Source organism: Mus musculus, chromosome 2 (genome assembly GCF_000001635.26).
Source record: "Mus musculus strain C57BL/6J chromosome 2, GRCm38.p6 C57BL/6J".
Lineage (NCBI taxonomy): Eukaryota > Metazoa > Chordata > Mammalia > Rodentia > Muridae > Mus > Mus musculus.
Genome location: NC_000068.7, coordinates 163,849,267 through 163,864,723, shown reverse-complemented (window position 1 = coordinate 163,864,723; position 15,457 = coordinate 163,849,267). Strand labels below are relative to the sequence as shown.

At 53.2% G+C, this 15,457-nt stretch overlaps 2 protein-coding genes across 3 annotated transcripts in view; one reads left to right on the top strand and one right to left on the bottom strand.

The window, feature by feature from the left end:
- The window catches only part of Rims4 (regulating synaptic membrane exocytosis 4), a 59,218-nt gene extending 54,250 nt beyond the window's left edge, over window positions 1–4,968 (top strand). For both annotated transcript variants that reach the window (NM_001376942.1, NM_183023.2), the window contains exon 6: window positions 603–4,968. In NM_001376942.1, the coding sequence (NP_001363871.1) occupies window positions 603–821 (219 nt within the window). In that variant the 3' untranslated portion in view covers window positions 822–4,968. The remainder of the gene's footprint in view (window positions 1–602) is intronic.
- Window positions 4,969–5,849: 881 nt separating this feature from the next.
- Window positions 5,850–10,974, bottom strand: Kcnk15 (potassium channel, subfamily K, member 15). Its single transcript, NM_001030292.1, has 2 exons — window positions 10,635–10,974; window positions 5,850–6,541 (listed from the first exon to the last, which is right to left on the bottom strand). The coding sequence occupies exons 1-2, from the start codon at window positions 10,972–10,974 to the stop codon at window positions 5,850–5,852; spliced, it is 1,032 nt and encodes a 343-aa protein (NP_001025463.1).
- Window positions 10,975–15,457: the final 4,483 nt, after the last annotated feature.

Sequence of the window (15,457 nt, the reverse complement as noted above, 5' to 3'; positions counted from 1 at the left end):
TACCCAGGGGATTTGAAGCACTGGAGCTAACTCCCGCCTGCAACTTCTTGTGTCGCCATGGGTTTGGTCCCTCTTGAGTCTTGGCTGTTTCATCCCTGGAACACATGGGAGAAAGGATAAACTAACTCCCCAAATTTGTTCCCTGACCCACCCCACCTCCCTTTCAGATGCCATCTCATGCACACTCCATGCATGCATGCACACACACATATGCACACATGCACACACACAAACTCACTCACTCCAGCCTAAGGAGGCTGGAGAGATGTCTCAGCCCACTGTCATAGAGCAGGACAGAATTAAGAGATGAGATACAGGACAGCCAATGAGGAGCCTGCAGCCCCAGATTCACGGGCCAGCTCCGAGAGGATGCTGACCAGGAGATGGGAAAGGGCTACAGAGAAAGATTGGTCGGAACAAGAATAGCAGCTAACAGTGTGCTGTTATCTCTACTTTATAAAAATGTTTCATGTGGGGTTCCAAGGTCCCCTGCGGGGGTAGCAGGGAAAGGGGTCATGTGGCAGATGTGGGGACATCACCAGCCGAGCAGCCCTGCCCAGCTCAGTTGCAAGACGTAACCAGCCGTGGTTTTCGTCCTGCAGGTAATCGTGTGGGGAAACTACGGGCGGATGGAGCGGAAGCAGTTCATGGGCGTGGCTCGAGTCCTGCTGGAGGAACTGGACTTGACCACCCTGGCCGTGGGCTGGTACAAGCTCTTCCCCACCTCCTCCATGGTGGACCCAGCCACAGGTCCGCTGCTTCGGCAGGCATCCCAGCTGTCCCTCGAGAGCACCGTGGGGCCCTGTGGCGAGCGATCTTAATGCCGGGGAGGGGGAGGGGCTCCGCGAGATGGCCTGGAGACCACCCAGCCCTGACCTGGGACCCCAGGCCCAGGGGCACATTGGACATTGGAGGATGGGGTTCTTCCCCCACAGTGGGGAAGCAGAATGGGGAGACCTGCCCCCCTTGGGCCCCTCCTCACTCCTTCACCTCCTACCCCTGAGACCTTCCCTTTCCCAGTGGGTTGGCTACACTTTTGACTTGGCCGGTTTTGACCTGGTGGATGCGGCTACAATCAGAGAAGGACTGAGGTGGCAGAGCAAACCACTCTTCTGCCCTACCCCACCCCACCCCACCTGTCCCTCTTTTGCCTCCTTGGAAGCTCGCTGCCCAGAGCCAAGTCCAGAACCAAGCCGGCCATCTCCATGGTGCCAATTACCAGCAAGTGTCTTTCCTGCGGCACTGGGTTCCGGCAGCTACTCCAGCCCCAGAGCTGATGGGGCAGTTTGCAAGGATCCGGAGCCAGCTCCTGAGGGGGGCGCCCAGAGCTCCCCACTTGGAGGGGAGTATGGGTCTCCTTCTGCCTGCCCGTGGAAGGAGCTTTGCCGCAGCCTGTCTGAGTCCATCCATCCATCCCCTCCTACCTGTCCCTCTGCTGGAAGCTCTAGGAATTGGGAGCCAGCAGAGACCAAAGGGAAGGAGGAGGTACCTGAGGCTTGGCAGGATCCCCAGGGGTCCTTGCCCCATGGGATTGCAACAAGCTGGTCTGGAGCTCTTGGTGGACTGGAAAGGACATTGTCATCTGTGATATGGTGGAGGACTGTGGGGACCTGAGTTTCCAGAACCTTGCACATAGGGAACGACTCTCCAGTGTCGGGGGTAGTAGGAGCGGAGCATTGAAGAAAGCTGGAATTAGGTCTAAGTGACACCAAGGTCAGGGGTTTCTAAACAGGAGACCCCTCCTTGTTGGATGGGATCAAAGGTAATCTTGTTATCCTCTGCCTCTGGGCCAGGGTCTTGGAGAGGCATTAGAGCCGCACACATTTTAGTCTTTAAATAAACCATCCTGTACCAAGGGCAGAAGCCACTGCCCAGCCTCATCACCTTGGCTCAAGGAGAGATGGCGTTCCAGGAGGAGGGATGCAGAGCTGTAAGTGTAAGAATTTAGAGGCTCCAATGAGACCTGGGCAGCTGCCTTCCTGTGGCCCTCCCTGGGGCCTGCGGGAGCCCTTTTGCATGCGAGGGAGGACACAGTCAGGCCCCTATAGAAGCACATTTCTATCACCCCTCCTGGGAGGCGCCCAGCAGCCCGCCAGTCCTCCTCACTAGTCCCTGCTGTGTAGGGTGTAGTCCAGGTTAGCTGGGTAGTTAGTGTTCACGCCTGAGGCCTGTTAGCTCAGATGTAGTCTTTTTTTTTTTTCTTCAAGCCCCGGGCTGTGAGGAGAGGGAGACCCCAGTACATTCCAGAAGATTACAGACTCTCTCTAGCCTGGGCTGGGCTGGGCTGGGCTGGGCTGCCTGGCTCCCTGGAGGCCAGCCCTTCCGCCTTCTCCCTGCCTTCCTCTCTCCTCCCTTCTAGGGTTGTAGCCCTAACTGTTCATCACACTCAGCACGCTGGTGTCACACCTTCAGCATTCCCGAGGGTTGTTGGGCCTTGCAGAGGGGCCTGGACTCCATTAGAGGGTGTCATTTTCCACCAAGGATGCCAGGACTCTATTGAGTCCCACCTGGTTCCTGGTTCATCTACCAAGAAATTCCTTCTACTTGGAAATTCTCCCATTCCCAGGCTGGCTAAGCCCGGAGTGCCCTTTAGGGTTCTGTCCAGTTCTGTCATCTCCACATGCAGCTGTTGACACTACACAGGGAAGGGGCTGTGGACAGGCCCCTCTTCTCCCATTGGTCTTCAGAGTGTCATTGGGACTGTGGATGGGCAGGCCTCCTGAACAAGGGAGCAGGGCTCTCGATGGGCTCCTTTTTGAGGCCCACAGTTAGCCATCACCCCATTTTTTCAACAGTGTGATATCCTCACTGTTAGGTTATTACTCGCTGTTTGGAATATTTTGAGCCAGGAGGGCACCTTCCCTCTCCAGCTGTCACTGCTGTGGTTGTTCAGGGTGGGACAGAGCCTGGCTGTCACGACCAGGGGGGAGAGACTCAGCTCTAATTTGAGAGAGAGAGAGAGAGAGAGAGAGAGAGAGAGAGAGAGAGAGAGAGAGAGCATGATAGCACCAAGGAGCACTGACTCCAAAGCAATAACACCCTGAGGTGGTCAGTGAGACCCCTCAGTGACTTTCTTGTTTGTTCTGTGAAATCTCGCTCACCTCCTGGAGGGGTAGAGTGAGGGGCTGGAGCCCCATTTCTTGTACCATTGTAAGCGTGTGCCCCACTTCCAAGGGGCTGTGACCACTGGGTGTGGGAGCCATTTCTGTCCTCACCAAAGGACTCGGGGCAGAGTGATTTTCATCCATAGCTTCGGGGACCAACAAGCCCAGCCTGTTCCCACTGCTGTCTGACCCTCTGTCAACTCAAACTCTGCCATCAGGAAAGGAGCAGAGGGGGTGGAGTTGGGGGCCCTTTCTGGTGCTGTGTCTCTAAGGGTGTTTCTTTTTTTTTCCCCTCTGGACAAAAGTCATGTATAGGACTGCCATGTAAAGGGGCCATCTCCATTTTCCTCACCCAGAATGCCTCTGCGTTCTGAAGGGAAGGGCCTGTAGATTTTTAGCCCATTTGCATTTTTAAAAAGAATACTAAGGCCCTGCGTGAGGAGAGCCAACGTGGGGTCCTTGGTATGTCCGGTGGCATTTCCGCCTAGGGGTCCCCTTCATGTCTCATGCTGAGCCAGAGTCAGGGAAGGATGAAGGGGACAGCCATTTCTCATCCTTTCTGCTGCTTTTCTTTGGAGCCTCCTGGTGGCTCCCAGTTATGTCAGGACAAAGCTGTAGCTCATCTGAGAGGTTAGGAAACTCGGGCCACAGCAGGCCTCTCAGCAACATGCACTGGGGGACAAAGCTGGGAGACCACTGCTCAAGGGCAGGTTGGCCACCATCATTATTTCCAGCCGTTAGGCACAGGTGGCCCTGCCCTGCTTGGCTCTCTTCTGGGAGAAGAGGGTGGTTACAGGGAGGGGTGCCAGGTTGTCTGGGGTCTCCTGGGCAATTTCTCCAGGGATCATGAGCGGAAGGGTTTTAGGCTGGGTTGTTACCTCTCCAGGTCCAGCTGGGAGTGGGTTGCCAACAAACAAGCTACTTCCTGGGTTTGTAGAGTAGGGGGGGGGCTCAGGGGAGTCCTCTCTAACCTTCAGAGGCGATAGCAACCCCTTCCCATAGCACCTCCCACAGCGTGTCCCCCGTGATTTTACTCTGACCCCCATAAGAACCCCAAATAGCAAGCAAAGGGATGCCTGTATTGACAGCCTTGTTTTCAGAAGGGAACGGAGGAGGTCCAATGAGAGAGGGGGGGGGAGAGAGAGAGAGAGGGAGAGAAAGAAAGAGAGAGAGAGAGAGAGAGAGAGAGGTGCTTGCTCAAGTTGTGACTTTGAAAGTGCCAGCTCGTTCTCCGGTGGTTCACAGCACAGGTGTGCAAGCACGTTAGCAGAGGCGGTTAAGTGGTTCACATGTGATTCACCACCGGGTTCCTTCTTGAGCACTTTGGGGTTCAGAAACAGCACAGGGGCTCCCACACTCTCCCAAGGCAGAGCTGTTGCACCAGGCAAGGTCACCTGCATTTATTTATTGAGCAACAGCGAGTGCTACACCAGGCCCAGAGCCTTAGACCCCTTTCCTGTCCCCTGCAATGGCTCTCTTGGCCCTCCAAGAGGGCCTGTGTCTGCAAAACAGGACCTTAGTGGACAGAGAGTTTCTATAGGCTTGCCTAGCAAGCCCAAGGGTTTTTTTCCTTTCAGCAAGAGAGCCTGTGTGGGCTGGGTGGGAGGCTAGAAGTAGACATAGGTGTTACCTCTGAGTCCTTTGTGCCATCCTGCAAGGTGACAGGAAGATGGGACCCCAGAGTCCTTGGGCTGGGAGCCTCCCTTCATCTACCCACCTTTCCCTGTGTCCTCTTGGGGAGCAGGAACGGCCTGGTCCTCCAGGGAGGGAGGGTTTGGGGTGCGTCTGAGTTGGAGTGGGTCACATGGCATTGTATTCATGACCACATAGCTCATGTTGGAAATTAAAGTTTTTGGCTTTTCTACCCTGGTTTTGCTCTTGCTTTACTCAGGGACAGTTCTACCTGAGAAGATAAAGGATACTGGTCTTTTAAGTGGTGAGCTCTCTAGGATGCTAAGATGCCTCCACCAGGCTCATGAACATCCTCTGTGCCTGCATCAGGAAGCTGTGCCACTGGTGCCCGTGTAAAGCAGGCTCTTCAGAAGCACCCTGTTCTACTGAAGGGGAAGCTAAGGCCCAGGAAAGGGATGAGAGTCCTAGTGATATATCACCAATGATAGGGTGGGGTCCAGTACGAAACTCATCCCACAGCACTGAGCTGCCTATAGGTAGTGATAGTGAGGAGGCCATCCCTTCACCCAAAAGGGGCTAGCCAGGGACACGGCATCTGTTTGACAGCGGGGACAACCGTTTATACATTTACACATTCCACATTTTCATGCAGAGCAAAGAAAATGCAGTCATCTATATAGTGCAAAATTTTCCATAAATTCCCTTCACCCTGTCCATCTCCGTGCTTCTAGCATGAACATCCAGACTTCCTGGTAGAATTCTGGTGTTTAAAGTCATACCTCTCCCCCTGCGGGATATCCTGTATCCTCTTCAGAGCAGAAACTAGCCTCTTGTTGCCTTGTGAAGGACCCCATAAGGATGCTTGACCTGGGTATCGCCCCTCCTAGGGGCTGATGGCCAGGTTTTCCTACAAGTTTAGACTAAACAGTTTACACCACCGGGTGGCTGTACAGTCGGCTTCTGCTGTTAGTGCAGCTTTCATATATATCTAGAAGGGATGGTACACAGATGGTGACAGGAGCCTCAACTCCCCTCCAAGCCCGAAAGAAGGGTGGGTTTGCTAACAGGAGGAGCTAGACATTGGCCAGGCCTAGCCAGGGTAGGGAAGGACTATCAGATGGACTTCCTCCGGGCTCGGGGTCTGTCTGGGCTGCTGTGGCAATGATGCGTGGCTTCTGGGCTCAAGGGGGGTGAGAAGGCCGGGTTGTCACGGGCCCAGGTCTCCAGCTGATGGAAGGGGTAGGGGATGCAGGTGGAGGCGCCGGCGCGGACGCGGCTCTCGGGCGCCCCCCTGCGGAACACGCTGACACGGCGGTGGACTGCGCGTTCCGGGGCGTCGGAGCTGGCGAGGAAGCGCAGGACCACCAGGTTGAGGAAGGCACCGATGACCGTGAGCCCGAGCAGGATGTAGAGGAAGCTGAAGGCCACGTAGGGCGGCTTCCTCTGCAGCGCCTCATCTCTCTGCAACGCCACGAAGTCGCCGAAGCCTATGGTGGTGAGAGTGATGAAGCAGTAGTAGTAGGCGTGGAAGAAGGTCCAGCCCTCGAAGTGCGCGAAGGCAATGGCACCTAGGGCCAGGGTGGCTGCGCAGAGCAGCAGCCCGGCCACCACCATGTTCTCAGCAGAGACGTGCGGCCGCCGCAGGCCCAGGCAGCGCTTGGCTGTCAGCAGCAGACACCGCACCAGTGTGTTTAGACGCTCGCCCAGGCTCTGGAAGGTGACCAGCGTCAGGGGTATGCCCAGGAGGGCATAGAACATGCAGAACACTTTGCCCGAGTCCGTGCCCGGCGCGGCATGACCATACCCTGTGTGGGAAGAGAGATAGTGTTCTGAGAGCCCACTCTAGCCCAACGCACTACCGACCCCGGGCCTACCTGTCCCCAGGAGCTCCAAGCCAAACCTATGCCATTCCTGCACTCTGAACTCCTGCGTGGCTACTCAGAACCCAGGTATCCCTCCCCCTAGGGGTGAATAATCCACACATGGTCATTCAGAACCTCAGAATTCAGTTGGGCCAACTTCTGTTCCCAGAGATAGCAAAGAATGGATTTTAACAGAATTTTGCCCAGTGGAGGAGGCCCAACCCCAAAGCATGGACCCAAAGACAGGATGCTCTGGCAGAATAGCTCTGTAGCTGCTTGCCCTAGCGGTTGAAGGGTGTGAAGAATTTGGGTGATACGGGAGGGGTCCTGTGGCTTGGTGTGCATGTATCTGTCAGGTGCTCTGACAACCTACAGAGTACAGAAAAACGTCGATCTTAGCAAGTTATGTGTTGGTAGGGGGGACAGGAGACACATCTTCAGTGGCTTCTTAGTACCCGAAGGGTAAGGACCCAGTTCTCACATGGAACCCCCAGCTCCTTCTCTCTCCCACTCTCCAGCCTCACCCCTCTCCCCACCTCCCCGCTCTCCAGACGTATGCTTCCTCTCTCTTCTATGCTTGCCAGTGTCACCCCTCCTTTTACTACCCCACTCCCCAGCCTCACCCCTCCTCTCTCCTCCCCACTCCTCAACCTCACCCGTCCTCTCTCCTCTCCACTCCCCAGCCTCACCCCTCCTCTCTCCTCTCCACTCCCCAGCCTCACCCCTCCTCTCTCCTCTCCACTCCCCAACCTCAGCCATCCTTCTAACCCCCAGTCTCCAGATTCACCCCTTTTATCGGATCTTCTTTAGGTACAGCCCGATGGGTCCCTACTAGAAAGCCACTTCTACACGTGCCTTCTTTCATGTTTTCCTCTTCCTTGGACTGGCTTCTCTCCCCCTTTCCAGGTCCATGCTCCCCTCAAATCCCTCCTTAACTTTTGCCACCCTGTCGGCCTTCAGGAAATACCCATCGGCTCTGGGTATCTCTGGTGCTAGCATTGCTCACTGATCCCCTCATGGATGCAGGCATGTGTGGGCTTCCCTGAGCCTTGTGTCACTGTGCCATTGAGGAAATGTGTGGGTGTGTCTCTTTCGGGAGAGAGCGACAATAGCTTACATGGGCCCATAACCAGGGAGAAGTAAGGGGGTCCATCACTCATAGAGAGCACCCCTCCTCCAGCAGACCTATCCTGTCTGCCCAAAGGTAAGACATACAGAGCCCTAGACCTCTGCAGCTTTACATTGTTAGCCCCCTGGTACATAGGGGCTGCCACCGCTGTCATGGCAAAAGTCATAAACAAGCCCCTGGCCATCAATAGAGGAAGCCTGGTTAGATTCATATCAGCACCATCCAGATGACAGAACACTACACTAGACCACAGTGGCCTTGTCACTATGGTCACATCTGACAATACCTAAGGAAGCTGTTAGTTTTCTCTACTAGGGGATGGGAATGGCTGTGTGTATACGTCATAATGTTGTACGTTGTTGACAGAGACAGAGGCTGGAGATGCTATCAACATCTTATAGGGCATAGGACAGGGAGCTGGTGAGATGGCTCAGCAGTTAAGAACACCGACTGTTCTTCCAAAGGTCCTGAGTTCAAATCCCAGCAACCACATGGTAGTGAGATCTGATGCCATCTTCTGGAGTGTCTGAAGACAGCTACAGTGTACTTACATATAATAAATAAATAAATAAATAAATAAGGCATAGGACAGGCCCTGTAACAGAATTAACTGGGTCAAGATGTCAGTACTTCTAAGGTTGAGAAGCCCTGATATTCAGCCTTTAAAAAAGGACATGGCTCTTTAGGGTTGAGATAGGAAAAGCACTAAGATATACTAAATCAGGGTCTGGGATACAGCTCAATTGAGAGCATCTGAATAGTGTGCCTGATGTCCCAGGTTCAATTTCCAGTGCCACATAAAAGACAAGCATGGTAGCACACACCTGTAAGTCCCCAGCACTTGGGAGACTGAGGCAGGAAGACCCTAAGTTCTCTGTTATTCTCAGCCACATAGTGATCACAAAGACAGTCTGGGCTACACGAGGTCCTGTCTCAAAAAACTACTAAATGCAAAGAGCAGAAATAGCTAGGATATAGATCTACTACCCATATGTCGTATGTGATGCCTGAAGGAACATGTACACAGAGCATGTAGCTGGAAGTGTGCCAGAGATAGGTAAGGTGTATGTGAGCCAGGGAGATGAAAGGGTGGGTCAAGAGACAGGATAGAGACTCGGAAAGACCAAGATGACATGTGGAGTCTAGAATTTTTTTTAAAGAGACAGGAAAGTAGAAGATGGAAAAAGAACTTGGGAATAGGAAGAGGTCTAGGGGAGGAAGACAGGAGAAGGAAGGTGGTGGGTGCTCATGGTCAGAGTGCCCAATGTGTGTGTAGCAAAATGCCTCAGTGAAACCCGTTGCTGTGTACAATAAATATACACTAGATCAAAAAACTTCCAGGAAAGGCGGGGATAGGAGCGAGTTTCCTGCTCATTCTGCACCCCTCTGTACCCTATGGAACATGCAACGTGAACGTATACATGTTTAAAGTCTCCACATAACATAAGCATTTAAAGTCTGCCTCCCTGTGGTACCATGGGAGGGATACACTCTGCCCATCCCTGATTTGAACTCCTTGAGGGCACGAGCCATGGTAGCCACTGCTGTACATCCTGAGTCACCCAAGTGGCCAGAAAAGCAAAACAATTCCAGTTTCTATTCAGTTATGATTTGGCTTTGGTTGGTTGGTTTTAGTTTTTTTTTTTGTTGTTGTTGTTGTTGTTTTTGTTTCTTTCTCTAGCTTGGGTTTCAGATCATCAAGGGAAGGAGCCAAACCTGGCTGGTAGGCTGTCCAAAAACACAGGAAAGGGCAGAGGCTTCAGACAAGGCACAATCTCTGCAGGCATGGCAAATAAGAGAGGTCTTGAGGTTGGAACTTGTAGACAAGAGAGGGCAGAAGTGTCGAACGGGAGCTGGCTCTAGACTTGGCAAGTAATAAATTATTACTAACAAACAATACCTGCATAGCCTCTGGCCCCATGCTGGGCCCTCATTCGCCCGGCAAGGCAGAACATTCACATTTTGCCTTTGACAAAAACGTGTGCCAAGAGGGCACAGCCACTTGCCTGAGAAGGCTGGTAGCAGGAGATACTCCGAACTCAGCGTTTGGGGTTGCATGGGTGCTTAAACCCACAGCTTTTGTGCAAGTGCACTCTCCAAGGTGTGGGCTGCTGGTTTGTTCCACTGAGGGAGACTGTAGGCACACCTAGCAACTACAGCTGGAGCCCAGCACCAAGGGGCTAGCTAACAGGTTTGAAGCCCTAGGGAGCCTGCTTCTGCAGGTTCCTCAGGCTTAGGACCTCGGGTCCTGGCCAGATGTGGTTATGGTAACAGCTAGAGTCCAAATGGTATACATAGGGGCTCCTCTGGCTGCCCCAACGTGAGATCAAAGCTTTGTAATTAGTCATTCCCTTAAAAAGTTATTGGACGCCTATTAGACTCTCTGACCACACAGCAGTCAAAAGACAAGGGAGAGTGCTGATATCACGGGGTTAACGGATAACTGTTATCTTATATACAAACAATCTTGTTTTCATAATGTTTTCTGTGGGTCAGGCCCTATGCTAAAACGATCTACACACATTATCTCCTTAATAATAATCTCTATCACAGCTCTGCATTCCTCCCTCCTCCTTGCAAGACATATTAGCAATCCTAGTTTTCAAAGAACACTCAGAGAAGGCTCAGAGAAGTCAAGAAACTTATCTAAGGTCACATAGCTGACACAATGGGACAAGAAAGCCTCACTTCTGTTCACCCCGAGAGCCCAGGGTTTCTAGTATCCACCCTTGTGTGGGTGCCTACAGCCTTGTGTCAGCTAACTGATTGCCCCCATTTTGCTCAGCGAGGCAAATGCGCCTCAGCGTGCTGGCAAGCCCTTTCCAAAGTCAAAGGGGCGGAGGTGGGATCGCACCGGAGGAGAGATCAGGACTGAGTGGGGCAGAGGGGAGGCTCCGGAGGGCTCACCGATGGTGGTGATGACCGTGATGGCGAAGTAGAAGGAGCCTGCGAAGCGCCACTGGCGGCCGGCGCGGTGCGGCTCGGCCTGCAGCGCCAGGCGCTCCAGCTCGCGGTAGTCGTCGGCGGAGAAGCGGTACTTTCTGCGGAACTCGCCCCGCTTCCGAGCCAGCAGCCGCTGCCGGCTGCGCTCCGCCTCGGATTCCAGCGCATCGAAAACAGCGGCACCCACCAGCAGGTAGGACAGGATGCACAGAATGAGCGCCGCCGTGCGCGCGCTCTGCTTCCTCATCGCGGCTCTCCCGCTCCGAGTGCCGGTTTCCGTGCGCCCCGACGGCTCCAGCTCCATCTCCGCCGCGCCCGGCTTACAGCAGGGGGCGGGCTCTGAGCTCTCCCGACGCTCCCCGCCCTAACCCACGCAGGGGCCCGCAGGGACATCTGGAGCAGAGGCCCGGTCCAGGTGTGCACAGCAGCAGCAGCCTCCATCCGTAACTCGCCCTAGCTCTTGGGGGCTCGGGACCCTTTCCTTTCTCCCGTCTATCATTTAGCAAATATTCACCAAGCGCCCTCTGGTGCCCACCCTTCTCCGTGGGAGTAGAACGGGTATGCCGGCAAGCAGGGATGGATGACAAATGGACAAAACGATGAAGTAAGACAGGTGTGATGAAGGAGGAAAACGCTTGGGGAGGTGCGTGCCAAGTCATCCAGGAGTGACCAGGGAGAGAAAATCCAGGCCACACACGTAGGTCCCTCGCTAGAGCAGAAGGGAGGTGACTTGGTGACAGGGAACAGCAAAGAAGCTGGTGTGACTGGAGCCAAGAGAATTAGGATGCAGGCTGGAGAGACAGACAGGAGGGCCAGAGAGAAGTGACTTCTACAAATTCATTTTTTGTTATTTAATTTTTATTTTATATTTGCCTGCATGTATGTCTGTGTACCACTTTTACAGTGCCCATGGAGGCCAGAAGAGGGTGTAGGATCTCCTGGAACTGGAGTTACAGCCGCTTATGAACCACCATGTGGGTGCTGGAAATCAAACCCCAGGTACTATGATCTTAACCACTGAGCCACCTTGCCAGATCCCAGGCTGGTTTTTCAGGACAGTCGAAACCTTTTTTTCTTTTCTTTTCTTTTCTTTTCTTTTCTTTTCTTTTCTTTTCTTTTCTTTTCTTTTCTTTTCTCTTCTCTTCTCTTCTCTTCTCTTCTCTTCTCTTCTCTTCTCTTCTCTTCTCTTCTTCCCTTCCCTTCCCTTCCCTTCCCTTCCCTTCCCTTCCCTTCCCTTCCCTTCTCTTCTCTTCTCTTCTCTTTTCATCTCTTCTCTTCTCTTCTCTTCTCTTCTCTTTTCTTTTCTTTTCTTTTCTTTTCTTTTCTTTTCTTTTCAAAGGCATCAGAGCCAGGCATGGCGGTCCACACTTATAATCTCAGTGCTTGGGAGGTGGAGGCAGGGAAGACTAGAAGTTCAAACCCAGACTAGGCTAAATGACATCATGTCTTACCACCACACCTTGGAAAAAAAAACAAGGGGCTGCCACATGGAAGAGAAAAGGTGGCTGAGTGGAGACCAGCCAGGGGAATGGTGTCAGTCAGGTATGGGCTCGGGGGGCTAGCCTTCAATAACAGATGAAGAGAAGCAGATGACTCTGGGATATGTTAGACAGCTGGGAATACAGCAAGCCTTGATGCTTAAGGTCCCTGGCATCAAGACACTTCACCAACCCAAGCTTCAGTCAGTGGATTCTTGCAGAACTGACACTCGAAACTCCCAGGCCTGATCTCTAAAGTCCCGCCCCCCCCATGCCACACCCTTTCCCTTGCCTGCAGACTGAACAGACGTAACACCACAAAAGAGCATAGCAAAGCTGTCTGCTATCAGGACCGCCTGTTCTGAACATCTGATCCATATGTCAGGATCTGAGACTCGGAGGCCAATCTGTCACCGAGGCTGATACACCCTGATTCGTGGGTCAGGAGTTACTGGTGGATTTGGGTATGGAGATACAGGGATGGACTCTGGATGAGCCCAGGGAATGACGGGAGCTGCGAGGTGTTTGGGAAGCCTTCCATTGACCCCACTTTTGAAGGAGCAAGTAACCCACTACTGTCTCCATTCTCCAAATGTAGGACTTTTTAAGAGTCCTACCTATGGTCCTGTAGAAAGACATCTGGCGCAGTGCCAGTTCCCCTGGCCTGAAGCTGTAGGCAACAGCTGACCTTCCCAGGTGTCTACTCCAGCGAGGCATGCATTTCTCTCATCCTGACTACTGAGGCCAATCCCCATAGCCGTTCACCCTTGCTTGCCCTGCCCACCCTCAACGTTCAGTTCCCGCTGTAAACTCTTGTGGGACTCATTACAGCCTTCTCCCCCTCCCATTCTGCCAACATCTGTTGCCTCTCTGCCAGGGGCCAGGTACCAGCAGAAGTGACATATTCTCCCAACTCAGCTGGCTCACACCCTGGCTACTCTGCCACTCCCAACACAGTTGGACCACCCTGGGTGTTCTCCTCTGAGCTCCTCCCTCAGGGCACCGGCCATCTTCTGTTCTTCCCACTACAGTGAAACCCTCCAGTTCCATATATGCCCCACCCCCAAAGATCATCCTTCCGTGTCTCGCACTCAGACCTGCGTGCACGAGGCTCACACCTAGCGGCAGTTTAAGGTCAAATGAGGACTTGCGTGTGCAAGTTAGGAGCAGCCACTTCCATTGCTTCTTGGGTGTGGATTGGTTCAATTTCACAGTCACCGGAACGTTGTTTGTTTCTTTGTTTGTTTGTTTTCCTTTCTGACTCTTAAGGAACTGCAGTAGCAGAGGAACGGCCCCTAGGGATGCCCATGCTGCATCCTTGGGATCTGTGAATGCATCTGGCTGCCAGACAAAGGGAAGCTGCGGAGGCTGAGCTTGCTCCAGCGTGGGAATGATCTCGAGTCTCCCGTGGGTCCAGCATCACCACGAGGGCTCCTATGCTTGGAAGATGAAGGCAGGAGAGAAATGCCCACAGATTGGCAGCATGAGCAAGTCACCCTGATCACGGGAGGAAGGACCAAGATGAGGCAAAGCAGGTGACATCCAAAAGCTTGAAGTAGGAAGAAGGCAGGTCCCTTACGTAGTCTCCACGAAGGAATGGGGACACACAGGCACCTTTATTCTAGCCCACGGTCAAGAGAACCAGAAAGTTTTTCTTTTGGAGGGGTGAGGTGGATGTGGATATGCAAGCGTACACATGGGGCACAGCCCACGTGTCAGCTTTGAATTAATTTTCAAGAATCATCTACCTTACTATTTTCTTGGAACAAGATCTCTTGTTAGGATTCAGGGCTCTCCAATTCAGGCAAATAGCTGGCTGGCCAGCCCCAGAGACCCTCCTGACCTCCTCAGCTGGCACTACAAGCCTGTGCCGCCATACCTGACTAAAAACTGCATACCAGGGATTAATCTTATCTTCTCCTGCTTGTGTAGCAAGCACTTTAGGGACTGAGCCCCAAAAGGTAATTTGGAGAGGAGTGGGAGATAGGGGTAAACCTCCATGTTTTTGATGATTGACAGCTGCCGTGGGTGAATGGAGAAGCCTGCTTGAGGATTTGCGTAGTAGCATTTAACCCCTGTTGGGATCACGGGGAGTGGCCTGTGGCCTGTGAGACCTCAATTCCGGGGCAGAATTGGGGCTCAGTGCCTATAGGGAAAGATTTGCCTTCACCCCCTGAGAGTCAGAATAGCAGCCAAGTGGCCCAGAAGCGGGGTGCTGACGCGAGAGAGCTAACACAGTTGCCACGGCTTTATTTTTAGTAAGGGCATCAGCAAGTTTGGTTTTTTTGTTTTTTTCTGATTCTTCTCTGCATTAGAGAGACAGAAACCTGGGCAGGAATCTAAGGGTGGGGGCAGGGCACCAGGCCCTTCCACCAATCAAGGGCTGGAGAAGAGCCTGTGGAGACAAGCAGGCTTGGGAAACAGCTTGGTCAAGGCAGGGGAGGGGACTGGGGGGCAGTTCATGTGGATGATCCTGAGCACAGCTGAGGTCCGCGAAGACCTGAGTTCGAATTCTTACCCCCTCATGTTCTACTCCGGTGTCCACGGATAGAACATTTTCACTTCTCCGTGCTTCAGTTTCCCCAAGTGAGACCCAAGACAGCCATGGTCCTCCCCACAGAGGATGCTAAAGAAGCGGTGGCATGCCTCTGAGCTGCTAGTCTTCTTTCCTCCCTTTTCAAAATTGTCTGCAGATGCCAGGAATTCTGTTTTCAGAAACAGAGGAGAGACCAGAGGCTCTGGAGCCCTGTGTGTGCTGGGCATTAGAATACTGTCACCTCTTCAGGCCGACAAAGAGAAGGTGTTGACCTGCCAAGTCCCTGTGGTCATGGCTGAGACAGGACTTGAACGTGGGGCTGCCTGAGTCCCATGCTTGTTAGGCAAGTCACCCTTGGCCATATCACCCTTCCATGGGCCCTGGGGTCATTGCTTTCTTTATCTGCAGGATGGCTGCAAGAGCCTTGGTAGATGGAGCTACCCCGCCGCTCACCGCTGTAAGGATCCTGAGACACAGAGTTGAGACGTGCCATCCACCAGAGTAGTATAAATGGGGCCATGGAGGCGCTGTCTGGCCCTGCCAGGCAGGTGACACTTCCCTGTGCTTGGCATTTTTGGTTCAGCAGTTCTATTTTAAGCAAGAGGAGGTTAGAGTTTGTATATGTGTGTTTCTCAGCTTGGAAAGTCATCTGCTGAGTAGACACCAAAAACAGAACTCCCTAAGGCATTCCCTTCAGCTCACCCCCTCTCCAACCCCTCCCATACTGTCTACCCTCACTCCCCCCACCTTGGGAACCTGAGGAGACCTTGTGA